General features: G+C 40.6%; 1 protein-coding gene across 1 annotated transcript in view; it reads left to right on the top strand.

Moving 5' to 3' along the window:
• Window positions 1-15921: 15921 nt before the first annotated feature.
• LOC127639937 (uncharacterized) overlaps window positions 15922-20076 on the top strand; it is a 5628-nt gene continuing 1473 nt past the window's right edge. The window contains exons 1-3 of the mRNA XM_052122282.1: window positions 15922-15988; window positions 16180-16509; window positions 16753-17040. Of these exons, the coding sequence (XP_051978242.1) occupies window positions 15940-15988; window positions 16180-16509; window positions 16753-17040 (667 nt within the window). The 5' untranslated portion in view covers window positions 15922-15939. The remainder of the gene's footprint in view (window positions 15989-16179; window positions 16510-16752; window positions 17041-20076) is intronic.

Raw genomic sequence — 20076 nt, 5'->3', positions numbered from 1 at the left:
AACCAAAGTAAGTCTAAGTAAGTAAGTAAGTTTAAGTCACCAAAGTACCACATTTGGTTCTACGCCCCTGATTGAGAGAGAAAGAGACAAAAATGATAGAGAGAGTGTTGAGGATTACCTCTGTTTGTTGTGTCGCTCATCAGCAGGGAATAGTGCTTGAAATTGCCTCAAAATGTAAGTAAACTACTCAACAGCATCATGGTAGTGTCACTATTCTTGTATATTGCTTTTCCACAAAGGCTTTGTTTGTTGCATGCTTTTATCTATGTCTGCATCTGAAAACAGGAAAATGCTGCCTTCAGAGGCTGTACATGGTAGTAGGATGGAAGGTGCTTTTCAAACTGTTCTGAGACCAGTTTCCTTCAGAGTTACATTCATTCACTTACGTGTGTGAGTGTGGTTGAGTGCGAGAGAGAGCATGAAGGTGCTTTCCACAGATATTAAATGTTATTCCAGATAATATAGAAACTTTTGTATTGATCAAGTCCCTGGAGTGCATTGACATCAAGGCTTCATGTGTTGCTTGAGTCTCTGTGTGTGTGAGTATGGGTAAGAGTGAAAGAAACAGAGAGAGAGAGAGAGAGAGAGAGAGAGAGGGTGCGCAAGCATGAGAACATTCGCCTGTTCTAATGTCAACATTTTTCTCCTATATTCCTCTCTTCTATGTGGTGCTGCAACATGAAGTGAGAAATCCTATCTTTCTAATCACTGATGATGATCTTATAAACACAGATGAAGTGAACATGGTGTTCGTGATGAAGGGAGAATCTGTCCCTCTAATCACCGATGATGATCATATAAACACAGATGATCTGAATGTGTATTTTGAAAAAACTCTTATAGCTGAAATCAGAAGAGGGAGATCCAACCTGTTAAAGATGAATTCAGAGAGAGACTGAAGCTGAATCATCAGACTGGATCTCTCACCATCACAAACACTGAAATCACATTCTCTGGACTATATGAACTGAAGATCATCAGTGGCAGTGAAGAGAACACATACATGAAATGTATTGTTTCTGTCAGTGGTAAGTGGATCAACACATTTAATATAATAATGATCATATTTAGATCAGAGCTCAATGAACATTTTTTAGTGCTGTGTGATTAAATGTTTCCACTCTTGGATTGTTTCTGAAATTGTATCTTTGTGAACTCTCAAAACGAACCTTTAGACCGAAGCAAGACTATTTCGAGTACAGTTCACTGGTGTCACAGGTGTGTTAATTTGTCTTTCTGTGCATGCATTCTCTCCCTCATGACTCCATTTTTGCAACTCTGCTTGAGTCACCATTTTCCAGCTTTTGTTGTTTTATGCTTTTAAGTTTTTGAATTCGACAAGGCTTTTGGAATAATTTGTAGATCAATAAATACTTAAATTTACTTGGCCATCTTCTGCATCAGAGTGCTGATTTAATCTGCCTGATAGTACAATCTTACAGCTATGGATTCAGCAGAGGATGGTTGGTTGGAAGCTCTGTGGCTCACCAAGGAACCTGATTGGGGTTGTCACATAACCCAACTAAGCTCCGTCAACCAGGTTGTGGATTCCTAGGTGGCCCAAGTTGCATAAGCTTCAGCTTCTAGCTTCACCAACTGGGCCTGGCAACCACAGCATGTGGTTTGTGCTTCTTTTCCAGCTCCACCCACAGAGATTTTAGCCCCCCAAACCATGTCTCCCCCTCTCTGACACTGAGCCTAATACCTGTCAGGCCTTCCTGTCTCAGTGTTTTCAGGTCATCACTCTTCAATCAGCCACATTCTCCTCTGACACTTGAGATCGGGCCACAGCAGTTTGAAACACTGATGCTCCCTAGTCTCTGATCGCTCTCTGCATGGCAGAGAGGCAGATCGACACTTGCTGGCATTGTCTTAGGGGAATCGCTCAGTAACTGATATTGTCATCGAAATCCACACCTTGGGTGTGTCCTGTTGGTTGAATTTTCTCTCCATGTCTGATATCTTCCTGCATGGGCTCTTTGAGGATGTTAAGGATGAGCTCATGACACGTAAATGTCCCACTGTATTCGGACGAGTTAGTGGATTTGGCATCAGAGTTGACAATCACCTTGCTTAACGTTCCTGTAGAGATCTGCACAGTGGCAGCAACCAAACTCTCCTCCATCCATTTCTAGTCAGCATCTGGCAGATCTTTCTGAAACTGAGCCTAGGTAGATTGGTCACTCCCACCTGTCCTTAGCGGGAAGGACGTTAACACATTATGCAGGGGTTTTGCCTTTACTGTGGTCAGCTTGGAGATTTTTTATTATCTTGCCCAGTAAAATCCAATGCCTGCCGTAGCACTGGGGGTACTGGTGTGTATGCTTATTTCTGGCAATCATAGAGAGAAGATACATTTTTATCTGTTCATCTGACTCTTTGTTCCTATTGCTCAGTGCCACCTCTGGCTTGTCAAGGACAATCCTCATCTTGACTGGTCCAAAGGTATTAGGAGAACTCTAGCATCTGTTCACCAATGCTTCTGTTGGCTGCCAACGGCCAATGATCTCAGCCAGTTCCTTCCCGCCCGCTCTGTCTGTTCCAGAAATAAGTCCCCCAACTCTCCTACTTGGCCCCTCTGTTAGCCTATCCTCCGGTTTTCAACCTCAAACTAATGGCCAGACAGAGTGGGCCAATCAAGATCTGGAGCACATGCTGCAATGTCTGGCTTCCAGCTACCCCTGTACTTGGAGTCGACACCTTTCTTGGGAGAAGTACGGCCATAACTCCCTGCCAGTCTCCTCCATCGGCCTATCTCCATATCAGTGCTGTCTGGGATACCAACCCCGTCTATTCCCTTTGCAGGAGCTGGATGCCACCTTAAGTTTTAGAACCAAGTCAAATCTAGGAGGATGGGCATCTCTCCTCAGGCTATATCTACACCTGTGAACAAGGAGTGTGGTTTCTTCTAAAGACCTACTCCTTAAGATCTTGTCCCAGAAACTTGCCCCTCACTTCATCTGTCTGTTTCCCATTGATACAGGATGCTTCTCATTTCCTAAATTGTGCATCCTCATTTCCGAGCTCCTCCATCCTCAAGGCCATGACCCAGAAACAAATCGAAGTCCGCCATCATTAAGGAAGTATTAATTCTCTAAATGCATTGCAAGGAGGCGAGGATTGAAGACGGAGGAAGCTTATCGAGGATGTTTGAGCAAGGAAACACTGGAGCATCTTATACAGAATAATTTTTGGTCGAAGCACCTGACTGACGTATGAATTCTCCTTGCACAATTTAAAAATTATAAGCACCCATGGTCATCTGTCACATAGCCATCTGCCTTAGCCCTCCTGTGCAATGCCATTGTATCCACCCAAAGTTCCATGTCTCTATAGATCAAACCAATCATATGTTTTATGGGGCTTTTCCTCTGCACGGTACAACTTCGACTCGACTCTGCTCAGCTTTTGGGGGTTTTCCACTGTGGATAGTACCTGGTACCTAGTACTTTTTTAGTACCACCTCAGTCGAAGTTTCCAAGTGGGCCGAGCCGATACTAAATGTGATGTCAAAACCCTGCAGATCACTGATTGCTCAGAGAGAATTGTCAGTACCAGCGTCACTGGATTTGCGATGGGACATCAGCCCGCTAGTTTTAAAGTTATACAGCGATAGCAGTATTATTTGTTCACGTGACTTTTGAATTGTAAAAAGAAATGGCTGTGCACAAAACCACAACGTGGTCAATAAACGATGTGCAGACGGTCCTCTCGATTAGCGACTTAATTAAATGACGCTGAAACAAAAATTTATTTTCGGAAGTGTCTCAGCTTTTGGCTGCACCACTGGACCAACAGTGTAGGGAAAAGTAAAAAAAACTTCACAGAAACATCAAGAAAAAGTGGAAGTGGTTCAACCAAATGGACGCTATCTAGACCGGCGAGCAATGGGAGGGAGAGTGCCCTTGACTCAGCCACGGCGTTGTTGGAGTCCACGATAGAGGATGGTACATATTGTTACGTTAACTCTATACTCTATATTTGGCTATCACAGCCAAACATAACCTCTTTTTTTATACCATCAAGGGTAAAATCCCATCAAATAAATTAAAATTAGTACATAGAACATTGTGTTATTTTGGGCCCTAGTGCCTCGGAAAAAAGCAATACATTAATTTTCTGAGGTTTCTTTGTGGTCTTGCCCTTTTTACGGTTTATGTTTACTGATGTTACTGACAATGTTTGATTTCTTTTTGTTCGAATAACTGTTACTATTTGTTCTCCAGGTAAAGAAATGATCAGAAAGACAGTGAAGGAGGGAAATTCTGTCTCACTAATCACATTTACTAAAATACAGAAGGATGCCGCGATAGAGTGGCGTTTTGAAAACACTGTCATAGCTGACAAAAGAAAACTGACCAAACAGTCTCGATAAAAGACGTTCTTGATGGGAAGTTCGAAGAAAGACTGAAGGTAAACGAACACACTGGATCTCTCACCATCACAGAGTTCAACATCACAGACTCGGGAAAATATGAGTTAAACATCACCAGCAGAAGAGCAACTGTACACCAGAAATTTGATGTTACTGTCTATGGTGAGTAACTTCAGTGAGTTTTTCAATGTAATAATTATAATTTAAATTATAATAGTCATAGTAGATTAGTGCTTACTGCTTGTGTTAGTGATGGAGGGAGATTCTGTCACTCTCAACGCTGATTATACTGAAATACAGACTGTTGATACAGTTGTCTGTAATGATTAAGACATGTCTGATGTTTTGTTTGCACACAGTATTCAGTGCAGTGAGAACATCCACCTGTTCATATGTCAAGATTTCTCATTAATATTTCTCTCTTCTATCAGGAATTGATACAGATGATAAGACAGTGTTAGTGATGAAGGGAGAATCTGTCCCTCTAATCAATGATGATGATCAAATTAACACAGATGATGTGAACGTGTATTATGGAGAGACTCTTATAGCTCAAATCAGAGAAGGGAGATCAAACCTGTTAAAGATGAATTCAGAGAGAGACTGAAGCTGGATCATCAGACTGAATCTCTCATCATCAAAGACAGCAGACGCACAGACACTGGAGTTTATAAACTGAAGACCACTGAAGAGATCACATATAAGAGAATAATTGTTACTGTCAGAGGTGAGTAGATCAACTCTTTTAATGTAATGATTGTCATGTTTAGATCGTAGAACTATTGACTATGCTCTAATTTTTACCTTTATGTGAACACTCAAAACAAACCTTTAATCTGAAGCCAGAACATCTTAGGTGGTTGTCAGTGTACAGTTCACTTAGGTTGTGTTCACACTTGTAGTTCGGTTCTCTTGGTCCTCTTGGCCCAGAACAAAAAATAAAACGATACATTTAGTCCTGATTTGTTTAAACAGTGCTGGTCCTGCACGAGACGCTGAAGTAACAGCGAGACATGGCGCAACAGTCAACAGTATCTGTCCAGCATGTGTTTACATAGGAAAACAATGGGAAAACAGAACAGACGCATGCAAAAACACATTCGGTGTGAACAGCCTCTAACCCGTCCGTTCGTAGGCCTGTTTATTTTCTCATTAATTACAAGCCAGAACCCGACCCGAATCCAAAGTCCTACTTGAAGAACTGACCCGAACCCATCAGGTTCTCCGGTCCCGTCGGGCCCGGGTTGGGTTGCAGACCTCTAGTGTCCGGTCACGATGGGTGTTCAGGAGTTGAATGTCGAGTACCCAAGAGAAAGAAAGCCTAGTGTTATGTTAAATGACTCTTATCATTTACTCACCCTCATGCCATCCCAGATGTGTAAGAATTTCTTTCATTTACAGAACACAAATGAAGATTTTTAGGAGAATATTTCAGCTCTGTAGGTCCATACAATGCAAGTGAATGGTGACCAGATCATTTATAGCTGTTTAAGTGCACAAAAAATGGAGTTATTGGCTCCCAAAAGAAAAAAAAAACGATTCTGAACACCTGAAACGAGTCGTTAGTAATTACAGGCTTACTTCCTGTACTTACCTATGTCATTTGGTAACACAAAACCCACCTCTGGTCTACATTACCCTATACCTAGCGGTAGACCAATCAGAACAGACTGGGACATCTTACCAATCAGAGCAGAGTAGGGTCTCTGAAAGGAGGAGTTTAGAATGAATGCTTTAGAACGGACCAATCAGAGCAGAGTAGGCTCTCTGAAAGGAGGAGTTTAGAAAGAATGCTTTAGAATGGACCAATCAGAGCAGAGTAGGCTCTCTGAAAGGAGGAGTTTAGAATGAATGCTTTAGAACGGACCAATCAGAGCAGAGTATGCTCTCTGAAAGGAGGAGTTTAGAATGAATGCTTTAGAATGGACCAATCAGAGCAGAGTATCTCTCTGAAAGGAGGAGTTAGAATGAATGCTTTAAAACTGACCAATCAGAGCAGAGTAGGCTCTCTGAAAGGAGGAGTTTAGAATGAATGCTTTAGAACGGACCAATCAGAGCAGAGTAGGCTCTCTGAAAGGAGGAGTTTAGAATGAATGCTTTAGAATGGACCAATCAGAGCAGAGTATTCTCTCTGAAAGGAGGAGTTAGAATGAATGCTTTAAAACTGACCAATCAGAGCAGAGTAGGCTCTCTGAAAGGAGGAGTTAGAATGAATGCTTTAAAACTGACCAATCAGAGCAGAATAGGCTCTCTGAAAGGAGGAGTTTAGAATGAATGCTTTAGAACGGACCAATCAGAGTAGGGTTTGCTCTCTTAAAGGAGGAGTTTAGAATGAATACTTTAGAACTGATCATTGGTATGGAAAAAAGGTAATGCTTCAATTAAAATGTTGTTTTTGAACTTGGATGCATGTAAATCTATTGTATGAGACGTCAAAACCATAACAGGTGCTCTTATTGTATTGTCTTTCTGTGAATCCTTTTTGAGTAACTTTTGCTATTTGTTCTCCAGGTGAGGAAGTGTTTACAGTGCCAGTGATGGTGGGCTGACTCTGTCAATCTAATAACGTTAGTTACTGGGATAGAAGATGTCATGGTAGTGTGGAAATTTGGAAACACTATCATAGCTAACAAAAACAAAGAGGATGAATCAATCTCATTATATGAGGATGTTCTTGATGGGAAATTCAGAGGAAGACTGAAGGTCAACAAACAGACTGGATCTCTCACCATCACTAACAGCACGATCACAGACGCTGGAGAATATGACCTAAAGATCAACAGCAGCAGAGTCAATTTACACATGAGATTCGAAGTTACTGTCTATGGTGAGTAGCTCAAGTTTTTCCAGAGTACTCATTATAATATTTAAATGAGCACTCTGTCAACAGTTTAGTACTCTGAAGTTACCTCAAGTTTGCAATAAGTTGAACAGAATTTTAAGATAAGACACATTCTTGTAATGGGCAGCGATCTGAGGAACGATCTGAAAACTGGAGCACATGCATTATAAACCTCATCTGGGGTGTGTTTCACAAGAGCATCGTTAAGGCAGTACACTTTGAAGATCTTTTCCGGCAGTGCGCTGGATGATTTTGTGGCTAAATGCTGAAAGCGTCCATGCATAGAGTCCTTTCAAAAGTTTAGATATAGTTATTTAACACAGGTGTATGTTGGAGAATGTGGCTCATGGATGAGATTATTGGTTTATTTGGCCACGTCAGTGCAGAAGTAGCATTCATACAGTATAGGTTTTTGAAGAGTGTGCATGCTCTACTGTATGTACTCAAATGCACCAGGGAAACTTACATAGCTGCAAGTAAATGGGGATAAAGAGAACGATGTAACACGGTAGATATACGCGAATGTCGCTTAAGTGTGACTTAAGCAGCTTTCTCACGATAAATGGCTTTCAGTTGTGCACGGACATGGGATATAATTTAACATCCATTCGATCTCCTCAAAAAGGATTATTATTCCTCCTGTTGAACCAACGTACGAATGACGAATGTGCAACATAATTACTACAGTTTCAGGAAATGGATGACTTGTTAGCTGTCTCCAACGATACATCATCATTTTCAGAATTCTTGATGTCTGTTGTACGTTTATGAGCTCAAGAAAGAAGCTCTAAAAACAACAGGTCCTCATGTGAGAACATTTTAGGGTGAACCTTTTTTTGAGGCAAAAAACGAATTCTTATTAAAACTAAAGATATTTGAATATCACAGAGGACTAAACACATACAAGGCTTCACATGTGAAAACTGGGGCGGCTGTGGCTCAGGTGGTAGAGCGCGTTGTCCACTAGTCTCAGGGTTGGCGGTTTGATTCCCGGCCCACATGACTCCACATATCGAAGTGTCCTTGGGCAAGACACTGAACCCCAAGTTGCTCCCAATGGCAGGCTAGCACCTAGCATGGCATCTCTGCAGTCATTGGTGTATGAATGGGTGAATGAGACACAGTGTAAAGCACTTTGCTAACCGCTAAGGTTAAAATAGACACTATGTAAGTGCAGAGAAAACTGATGTTAATGTTAAGGTGAACATCCTGCAGTTATTTGGATTATTTTCAGATTGATCTGATCATAAGTGAAAAAATCTAATTCAGTTTTCAATTAAAACTGGTCCAGAGCTCTCAGAGCAGATATCTGATGTGTCTTTTAGTGACGGATCAATGAGTTTAACATTTGAAGCATCTTTATTTACTGCTGACTCTGTTGATTTGTGTGTTTCTATCGTGTTTACTGAACCGTTATATCTGTGAGTTGGTGTAGCTGTACTCTCACACCCTATTTTGCCTATTTTTCAGGACGTTCCAGATCTGGCAGTGTGGATGAATCCGTGATGTAACTGAAGCGGCCCCTGACATGCCATTCTATTACTGAATTGCAAATGCAGTTAACAGTATTAATACATGTAGAGACTATTAAAAGCATGCCATAAAAATGACTTGCGCTCCCCTAATAAACAATATTTTACAGAATTTGTGCAAGTGCAGAGCAGGTTCGTCAGCACTGCGTGAGAGGGCCGGTCCCGCTCGGTTCTCATGGTTAGTGGTTTTATCATACATTTTCCTTGCACAGCCGTAATTGGCAGTGGCATATATATATATATATATATATATATATATATATATATATATATAAATAAGGGCTGGGTATCGTCAGCCAAGTCACAATACATATTGCAACACACATTTCACGATTTGATATATTGCAAACCATCAATTTAGCTTTTAATTTCAATTAATTTGGGTATAGTTCAGTTATAATGTCCATTTCGCTTGCATACAGTATGAAAGAAATTCTCTTTAATTTATTTAATTTATTTAGTTATCCATAATACATGAGGCCTTCTAAGACGCTGACTATCACACCTGGAGTCGTGAGTTTTAATCCAGGGCATGCTGAGTGACTCCAGCCAGGTCTCCCAAGCAACCAAATTGGCCCGGTTGCTAGGGAGGGTAGAGTCACATGGGGTAACCTCCTCGTGGTCACTATAATGTGGTTCTCGCTCTCAATGGGGCGTGTGGTTAGTTGTGCGTGGATGCCGCGGAGAATAGCGTGAAGCCTCCACATGCGCTACATCTCCGGAGCAACGTGCTCAATAAGCCACCTGATAAGACGTGCGGATTGACAGTCTCAGATGCGGAGGCAACAGAGGTTCGCCCTCCGCCACCCGGATTTAGGTGAGTCACTACGCCACCATGAGGACTTAAAAGCACAATGGGGATTGGCCATTACAAATTGGGAGAAAAAGGGAAAAAAAAAATTTTTTTTACACATTTTATTTAGCATTAGTTTTCTTCATTTTGGTAAATAAAAAATCTTTTTCTTTTTTAAATGTTGTCCATGGATTACATCAATAAATATAGTGTATTGAATTGCATATATTATTTTGCATATATGCAATATATTGTTACATGTTTGTTGTTTCATTCATAATTTGAACTATTTACAAGTATTAACTTGGATATGTATAACAGGTGCTAAAACCGTACTGTCTCTTTAAAACTTGCGGCAGGGTCTTTGACAGCGTTTGTTTGGTTGAATGGCTTCTTTGCAGCATTCATGCTATGTGTGATTACAATTAAATGTTTATTTTGTTGTTTTTTTCTGTAGAGAAATGAAAGGATATTAAACAGCCATTATTAAACAACAAATGGTTTGCTTGGATCTAGTCTTTGGACTCACATCACACTGACAAAGTCAAAACTTACTCTCAGCACACAGTGAAAAGATCTCGCAGCTGAACTTCTTCACCACTACACCAAGTCACCCTTTATTTCTAGAGCACATTTAAAAACAACAGAAGTGGACCAAAAGTGCATTACAGATCAAACAAATAAATATACAATGACAGAGTGTATATATACATATATTAGCATAATAAAAATACCTTTAAATACAACATCATGTATTTATCCATTTCATACTATTCAAGGACTTATTCAAAGCTACAGAATAAAAATACATTTTCAAAGAAGATTTAAAAATGGCTAATGATGAAGTTGACCTCACATGGAAAGGGAGACTGTTCCAGAGATGTGGGCCTATCACAGAAAAGGCACGATCGCCCTTTGATATATCTATAAATCCCCAATTCTGATCTGTAGTCAAGAAGGAGGACAAAGAATTTATTTGTGTGTGCATTTAATATAATTTCTTTTGCATAAAAAGATGCAATTTCTGCTGCAAAAGTGCAAAAAAATTTACATAATTTATGCACAGATCACAGTCAAAGAGAAACTAAACCACTTCCAGATATTTTGAACCAATTTGTATCTTAAAAGTCAATGAATGGACTCAGAATATCATCTATTTACAATCATACAGACACAATGCTGAATACAGAAATGATATACTTGTCCAACATCAACAACAATGTCCATAAAAGAGAAGGTTAAAAATAAAGTCTGCTGTGAATGTTGGTTGAAGAGACTTTCACTTTCTGGTCTTCAAAATATATTATTCATATACATACTGCAAACGTGTTTGATTTCATTGTAGATCAAATCGTGAAAGTTCGGGACTAACACTCTAGACTAAAGACTCCTCTCTACAGCCAGGCATACACTTGTGTATGTATCCCTCAACTCATAATTATGCTGCTTTAGTTAGGTCTGCCGTAAGTGGAAACGCTTCTCTAATTATATGACTCTGCTTTAATGGCATCTATGCTGTTAGATCCAGTCTTCTACCAGACCTCTCTCTCCAGCAGAAGATATTAAATACTGTATATCTGATATTCAAAACCACTCAACATCAACAGCTTGTTATACTCACTCACTCATCTGCCTGCTCAAGAGTTACTGTGCGTTCACACCAGAAGCGGCAAGAGCGTCAAAATTCGCTCTGGCTGCCCTGCCTTCGCCGCTTGAGGACGCTCTGACGTAGTTGAAATAGGCGGCAACGCTTGTTCAGAATGCTTTGTTTTGTGAACTATATTTAAAGGGAGCATAATTTAAACATCCAGACATGTCGACCATTTACTTTTTGCTGACCTATCACAAGTAGCGTATATCCTCATGAACTCTTTAAAATGTGAAAATAAGAAATCGATCGATGGCAGAAAGTAATTAAAATTATAGTTGTTTGTTATCAAAATAAAATAGATTTGTAATAATAACTGTGGTCTTGGTCATATATTACAGGGAAACCCGTCACGGCAATAATTAGTTTCTCCTCCATTTTATCTTCGGAACTAATGTTTGGTGGGAACCAAAGTTTACACGGTTATGTTCTCTAGACTTGGCTAGAGCGGAGCACTTCTATATTCCAATAGGTTGCGCCGAACCGCGCCACAGCTCATTACCATAATGTTGACTGCACTTGAACTTCCATCTGACGCCACGCCGCTCAAGACTCGCCGCGCTTCTGCCGCCGAGAGACGCTGGCTGTCATTGAAAATGAATGACTTCCGGTTGATTTGACGCTCTCGCCGCCTCTGGTGTGAACGTACGGTTAGGCAGAGTCTGTAGGGAATATAGCGGAACGCAGGAGTCGAGGTGATGGTAAAAAAGGAGTTTATTGAACAATCTCAGTTGCATTTTTCTCAATGCTCAGTCTGACAAGCACAAGCTCAACAAGTGTCATTATACCCAGCAAATTAACTTGAAAAATTACTTCTTCGAATCATCATTGTCCCATGAAGTTAAGACCCTGAATGGAGACGTTATCTCTAACTTGTGAAGACAATACTCTCAGGCCCTCATCGGTCTCTGCTCCCTCTCCAACTCTCCCGAGTATTAATTACTCGCACCTGATCCTCATTAGCCACCTCATCAAAGACACTATAAATTCTCACCTCAAGCTCCCATTCTTTGTCTAGTCTTGTTTGGACTCCTCACATGTCTGATGCTCAGTAGCTGTTCTAGCTTGTTTGGCACCCAGGCTGAAACCCAATTCAACGCTCCCCAAAGTTGTTGACCGGGGTGGTGCTGACTCTAATTGAGAACGCCCCCAATGTTGTTTACTGGGGGTGGTGCTGACACTAAATGAGAACGCCCCCAAAATTGTTGCCTGGGGGTGGTGCTGACTAAATGAGAACGCCCCCAAAGTTGTTGACCGGGGGGTTGTGGTGCTGACTCTAAATGAGAACGCCCCCAATGTTGTTTACTGGGGGTGGTGCTGACTCTAAATGAGAACGCCCCCAATGTTGTTTGCTGGGGGTGGTGCTGACTCTAAATGAGAACGCCCCCAATGTTGTTTGCTGGGGGTGGTGCTGACTCTAATTGAGAACGCCCCCAATGTTGTTTGCTGGGGGTGGTGCTGACTCTAAATGAGAACGCCCCCAATGTTGTTGAATGGGGGTCGCTGCCACCTCGTGCCGCCCCCCCTGCAAAATGCCACCCTAGCCGACTGCCCATGTCGCCCATGTCTAAATCCGCCTCTGCTGATACTCATGCTTGAAGATAATCTCCAGCATTTGAGTTAAGTTATTAGTTTGTTTGACTTCACCTTTGTTTTTATATCCAGTTCTGTTCTTTGTTAATGCCCATGTTTATATTGTATTCTTTAATAAATCTACACTTATCACTTCTGTCGTCCTAATTCTGAATGTAACAAATACAGCTCACAAAATATTAAACCGTAGATGAATATAAAAGTGTGATTAAAAATATAAGTAAAAATTATTATATATATATATATATATATATATATATATATATATATATATATATATATATATATAAATGAGTAAATGTACAGTATAAGAGAATTAAAGAACTGAAATACAACAGATGTTTGCTCTCTTGAAGCCACACACGGTCAGGTTGCCTTAAAAAACGATCTATCACCAATATCAAGGTAAGTTGTTATAATGGAACTTCCTGTATTCAATTCATGAAGTCTTTTATATAATCATTGTAAAATTACTTTTTGAAATTTACTGATTAATCTACGGTGTGTTAATATTAAAAAGTCCAAAACTCTTGAGTTGTTCTTGGCTTGACAAACTTTTACTACCATCCCAGACTTCCCTTTCCTACTTCAGCTTTTTCTCTTCCCTGTTTTAGTTCTGCTTGTGTGTAAAAAAATGAAACGATGATTCTTACCAATTTTCAGTGCAATAATTAAAAGACATTTCTCAAAGTTAAGACCATGGTTTATATGGACTCATGTTACTCATATTACAATACACTGTAAAAAGAGTAAACTTAAAGTAAAGCAACTAGCTGCAGAGCATATTTGAGTTTCTCAACTGAAGGCGAATTAGTTGAAGTAACTTATCAAATAATGTTGTATTGTACGCTCAGTGAACTTAACACATTATGTTCAGAAAACTCAAACATTAAGGGTTTACATAATTGCAGTTTGGGGTTTAGCTGACCACAAATTTACTTTAATTAATGTAAAAAAATGTTGATTGGAGCAAAATAATGTCTATATTTATAGCAAATCTTCACTTCTGTGACAGAAAAGTCATCAGCCCTACAAAGGTAACCAGTTGTTGGACTGACCTAAAAAGTGCTTAAAACTTCAAAAAGTTCAATCAACTAACAACTGAAAACTCAAGAAAAGTTCAGATATTTTTAGTTTCTTAAAATGACTTTAAGACACACAAAATGGTTCATTTTCAAGTAAATCTTAACTAAAAGTACAGTTCATTAAAGTGTTAAATGATCCATCAGACATCTCTACTGGGGCTCAAAATAAACCCAGCACAAAGCAATGTCAAAATACAGTGGTGCTTGAAAGTATGTGACCCCTTTAGAATTTTCTATGTTTCTGCATAAATCTGACCTAAAACATCTTTAGATTTTCACAAGACCTAAAAGTAGATAAAGTGAGCCCAATAAAAGAAATGAGACAAAAGTTATACTTGGTCATGAGGAAATGATCCAATATTACATATCTGTGAGTGGCAAAAGCATGTGAACCTTTGCTTTCAGTATCTGGTGTGAACACCTTTTGCAGCAATAACTGCAACGAAACGTTTTCTGTAACTGTTGATCATTTTTAACCCATTCCTCTGTACAGAACAGCTCCAACTCTGGGATGAACTGCTCGCTTCAGGTCCTTCCATAACATTTCTATTGGATTAAGGTCAGGACTTTGACTTGGCCATTCCAAAACATTCACTTTCTTCAACCATTCTTTGGTAGAACGACTTGTGTGCTAATTTCTTTAGAATTTGCTGGTACAATTCAGAATTCATTGATCCATCAATCATGGCAAGCCATCCTGGTCCAGATGCAGCAAAACAGGCCCAAACCATGATACTAACATCACCATGTTTCACAGATGGGATAAGGTTCTTATATATTTTTTTTTCTCTTAATTTGGTATGCCCAATTCCCTCTACTTAGTAGGTCATCATGGTGGCGAGGTTACTCACCTCAATCCAGGTGTCGGAGGACAAGTATCAGTTGCCTCCACTTCTGAGACCGTCATTCCGCGCATCATATCACGTGACTCGTTGTGCATGACACCACGGAGACTCACAGCATGTGGAGACTCATACTACTCTCCACAATCCACACACAACTCACCACACGCCCCATTGAGAGCGACAACCACTAATCACGACCACGAGGAGGTTATCCCATGTGACTCTACCCTCCCTAGCAACCGGCCCCATTTGGTTGCTTAGGAGACCTGGCTGGAGTCAAACTCACGACTCCAGGGGTGATAGTTAGCTTCAATACTCGATAAATACCCAGGCCCCCCAAAACTAGGGTTCACAAACTTTCAAGCACCACTGTGTTAATAATTCTGCTTAGCTTAAACAAAGTCTTTCTTGAAAATCAGTCGACTGTCGGCCATCTTTGGAACGCTCTCGGGAGACTATTTGCAGTCATGGCAGTGCAGCTCCTATCTACTTGAATGGGGGAAAAACGAAATCTCAAACACAGACGGTCAAGATTACAATCAAAGAACATATTTTAAATCAGCAATAAAATGTGATGATATTGGAATCATAAGTTGTGCTACTTTACCTCATATTACAATAAAACACGCAATTGTCCCGGCTTGTATAGCTGATGCACATGTGCATAAGCGAGTTGACTGACAGGCCATCTAAAAGGTGACTGGCTCTGTTGCCTGTAAGGCGGGACTTCCTTTCTACATCCGCTGACCGTTGGGTACTAGAGCTTCTCCCATTCATTAAATAGAAGTGGCCCAGCTGAATAGTCTCTGGTTTAAAATACATAAGTATGTTAGACACATATGCTTTCACAAGGTCACTGATTACATACATTTAAAATAATTATTCTGTGCCCCGGATGCAGATGGTGTGTCTATTTTTAGATACCTCATATTTACATGTTGTGTATTTATCAGTTGTCCTATGCTGCGTTTTTTTGTTGTTGTTAGTTTCTCAGACGGTAATCTAACCGTCAGAAATTCACACCGTGGTTTCCCTAATGCAGAGACTCATGGATGGTTCTTGTTTATTTATACCTCACGAAAGTAATCAGCAGGTTCATTCCACTGAGTCACATGAACAAGATCATTCTTCTCGCTTCTACAACTGAAGTTTTGATGTACTGAAAAACTAGAACAGAAACCTTTTCAAGTCAGTGTCAGACGGTAAGGTATGACCTTAACAAGAACATGAAGAGCTGCTTTAGTTTGCTCTCGCAGACCCTCTTGTTTGTAATTGGTAAGTTGTTATTGCATTTAATGGTAGCACTTTATTTTACAGTACTGTTCTAAATGTATGTACTATATTATTAGAACGACTATGGTAATTATGGTAAATATGGCAAATCTACTACTACACATTGTATTTACGGCTTTATTCAATCATGAAGTTTATTAAGAGTCTGAGTAACTTTTCTTTATGCTCTTCAGGTGTGTTTGGTGTTGATCCAGATAAAGTGAAGTCAGTGTCAGTGATGGAGGGAGATTCTGTCACTTTACACACTGATGCAACTGAAATACTGAGAGAGAATTTGATCATGTGGACGTTTGGACTGGATGGTATTGCAATAGGTAAAATCAACCGTGAGGCAAGAAAAAGCTACACATATGATGGTTCTGATGAGGAATTCAGTGGCAGACTGCTACTGGATTTCCAGACTGGAGATCTCACAATCGAAAACATTAGAACAGAACACGCTGGACTTTATAAACTAACCAACTCCAGCACACAGACCCCATTGAAGATCTTCAAACTTCACGGTCTATGGTGAGTTCAGAAATACTGTGTAAGTTGCTCTATCTCACAACAATTTGCTCTTGATTATTTTTTCTTGAATTAGCTGTTTATGACATGTAATTTTATTGAATTCTGTCTTAATGTCTAATGGTGTCATTCTATTTGAAACCGCTGAATGACATCACAATAAACACATCCAAACACTGTCAATTAAGGCAGACCTCTTACTTGGTGTTTTTTGACATTGACTCTATTTTACGTTCCAGCTCGTCTGCCAGTTCCTGTGATCATCAGAGACTCTTCACTGAATTCTTCATCATCTGAAAGTTCATCTAAATGTGTGTTGGTGTGTTCAGTGGAGAATGTGACACAGGTGACTCTCTCCTGGTACAAAGGAAACAGTTTATTGTCCTCCATCAGTGTGTCTGATCTCAACAGCAGTCTCTCTCTACATCTGGAGTGTGTCGATGATTCTTACAGCTGTGTGGTGAACAATTCAATCAGCAAACAGACTAAACATCTCAACAATACTGAAGTCTGTCGGCCATGTTCAGGTATGTTAGCTCTATTATTAGCTGATCTGATCTGTGACATCATTAACTGTTTTAATAATCATCAGCTCTGTGATGTGTTTTGAGTGATGTATTTTGCTAGGTGGTCCTTAATGTTCTTGCTTGCTAACTGTTAACTTGCTAACAACATTTCTCCAAAAGGTGTGGTACATACACTTTTATGGTTGTATTACTATATTATCTATTACATCAGTTGCAGTAACTACAGGCAGTGTGGTGTAAAATGGAGGCCAGCAAGGGCCAGCCAAAAGGGTACAATGAGGCCCATAAGGTTTAAGTTACGCCACTGATCTACATTTATTTGCTAGGGAAAATAAATAAATGAACTATTGTCAAAATAAATGGCATGCTACTTGTGAGCTCAGTTGGTTATGTGCTGGTCGCACTCATACACAGCAGGTTAATACTGTGAAAGTATTAACCTTGTGCTTCCATGTGAGCAAGTGAGAAGCTTTGTGTAAATAATCACAATAATGCTACACAACAGTACTCAAGGAAATACTATTTCCTGGGAGAACATTTTCCAGACTTTCCAAGACACTAAGGCAGGCCTGGGCACCCTATGGCACTTGGGCTGGATCCGGCCCTCCACATGGTTTAATCCACCCCAATAATTGGAAGGCAAAGTTAGAAGGCATTTGTGTTCCCCAAATAATGTCACTGGGGGTCTGTGATATGTCATTGAAATTAACTGTTTACCCCAAAGATATAGAATACATTTTGTTACTTAAAATGTAAGGCTTCTTTCTCGATCTGGGAAAACATCTTCTCTCTGCTTTGAATAGCAATGGGATGTTCTTCCCCATTTGGCATTGTATGTTGAAGGGCAGTGCCAATTCCATTGGCAAATGCATTACAAGCTAGAGTTAGAGGCAGGCACAGGTCATAGCGAACTAATATCCGATCACTGGTCAGTCTGTAGAGAGGTGCCAATCAGTGCACTTTGGTGTGGCACAGAGAGTCCGTAATAATTTTCTAAACATAGAAAAGCTCTAAGCTCTCATGTGTGGCTCTGACTTTGTCCTTCAAAGAATACTCTCCCATCCCATCCCATCTATCACATTACCTAGGTACTCATTCCTTGTTTTTCCCCATTCCTACTTTTTCCCAATTGTGCCTCCTCAGTGTAGGCACCCCTATGTGTTGCATACATTGCAAATGTTCCTCAACCACCACCAGTGTGCAGCATCCACCTGGATGATGCGATGGCAGCCATCGTGCACCAGAGTGCCCACCACACACCAGCTTTTGGTGGAGAGGAGAGTAGAGTGATGTAGCCAATTCAGAGATGGAGATTATTAGGAGGCCATTATAAATAGGGGGGATTTGGCCAGGACACTGGGTTATACCCCTAGTCTTTACAAGATTTGCCCTGGGTTTAATGTTTCATCCGAAAGATGATCCGTTTTTTACAGTATAGCGTGCCCATCACTATACTGGGGCATTAGGACCCACACAGACCACAGGGTGAGCCCCCCTAATATCACTTCCAGCAGCAACCTTAGTTTTCCCCAGGAGGTCTCCCATCCAGGTACTGACCAGGCTCAACCATGCTTAGCTTTAGTGGGCAACCAGACAGGTTGATGGTAGTGTGTTCTTGGTTTCCTGTACTTGTAAACCATATAGCTCGGACATGTAAGTAGTTATTGGGGACTTGACTTGGACTCGACTAATTTTGATGACTTGGACTTGAGCAGCAAGGACTTGAGAATTGACCTGAGATCTAGTGAACTGACTTCAACGCTGTTTAATTCTGCAACATACTGGAACAAAGTCTCATTTGGATTTTGTGCACAGCTGAAACTGAAAACATTCAGCATTTACCAATGGCTTTGATTCAAAGTGAGCCTTAAGAATGTCACTAATCTGTTCAAACAATTGATCTTTTGGCTTCTCTGGCTGAACCAAGTTGATTAGTGTTGGGAAGATCAGATCATTTTACTGACTGTTTACTGAGCAAAATAAACAGACCTTTTATGTAAGTCATTTTGTTAATTTTTCATGTGACAGCCACAGAGGCTCTACAGGAAACAGAATTGATTAGTTCACTTCCTGATTTGGTCTTCAGGTATGAGTCTCTCGTTCATCTGTCACATGACCACTACTAGGCTCAGCATAGAAGACAAACGGCTCGTTCACGAGTGGCGATTACTGTTCTTTCTAACACTTATTACCAGATTCAGTGTTATGGAAAATAACCATCATGACAGAAACCTTCACAACGTAATAAATGGCAAGAAACAAAGATACAATTTGAGACTAGAAAGTTTTGTGAAACTGTAAGGAATAAAATAAAACCTAACTAGCCACTTATTCTTGAATAAGATTGGAAGAATTAAATAATTTCTTATTCCTGATGTACCGAAGACGGGTCAACCAATTCTGTTTCATGACAAAATGAACAAATCACTCTCTTAGACAACTCGTACTTCTGAGTCACAAAATGAAGGAATTGTACACTAAGCGACCCTTCACATTGATGCACCCATACCACTATGCAAGGGCACTACTTACTTTGTGTCATCCACACCATCAGCTATGGTGTAGATTTTCACACATTCAATGAACGCAGATCAATATTCTTTTTGTTTTATACTCATCCAGTCTTCCAATTTACCCCATCAACCCTTCTGGCAGTTCTGTCAGCTGGTGGCCCACCCGCTTCCTTTGAACCTGGGGGAGAGACAAGGGGAGGCTTGGGGAGAGGGAAAGGGTGCGTGGAGACACACACAGAGAGATATTGAGAGAAGAACTTGCTGGCCAGCTCCCAGACACACTGTCACCTGGTCCTTAACCGCTCCTCCACCCTCTGGCAGACGCCAACTCAAGCCTCCCCTAGTGGACGGCTGTGAGTCCTCCGGCCCTTCTCAGCAGACGGCCGTGTTTCCTCTGGCTCTCGGCGGCCGGCAGCGACCCCTCTGTCCCAAGGCAGATGGCAGCGCCTAGGACTCCACGACAGTGCATCCCTCCTCCTTCCTGGGTTTCGGTACCACTGTAACACATAAAGGACGGGCAAGG

Source organism: Xyrauchen texanus, chromosome 48 (genome assembly GCF_025860055.1).
Source record: "Xyrauchen texanus isolate HMW12.3.18 chromosome 48, RBS_HiC_50CHRs, whole genome shotgun sequence".
NCBI classification, from domain to species: Eukaryota; Metazoa; Chordata; class Actinopteri; order Cypriniformes; family Catostomidae; genus Xyrauchen; species Xyrauchen texanus.
The sequence above is the reverse complement of the archived record's forward strand: the minus strand, read 5'-3'. Positions and strand labels throughout refer to the sequence as shown.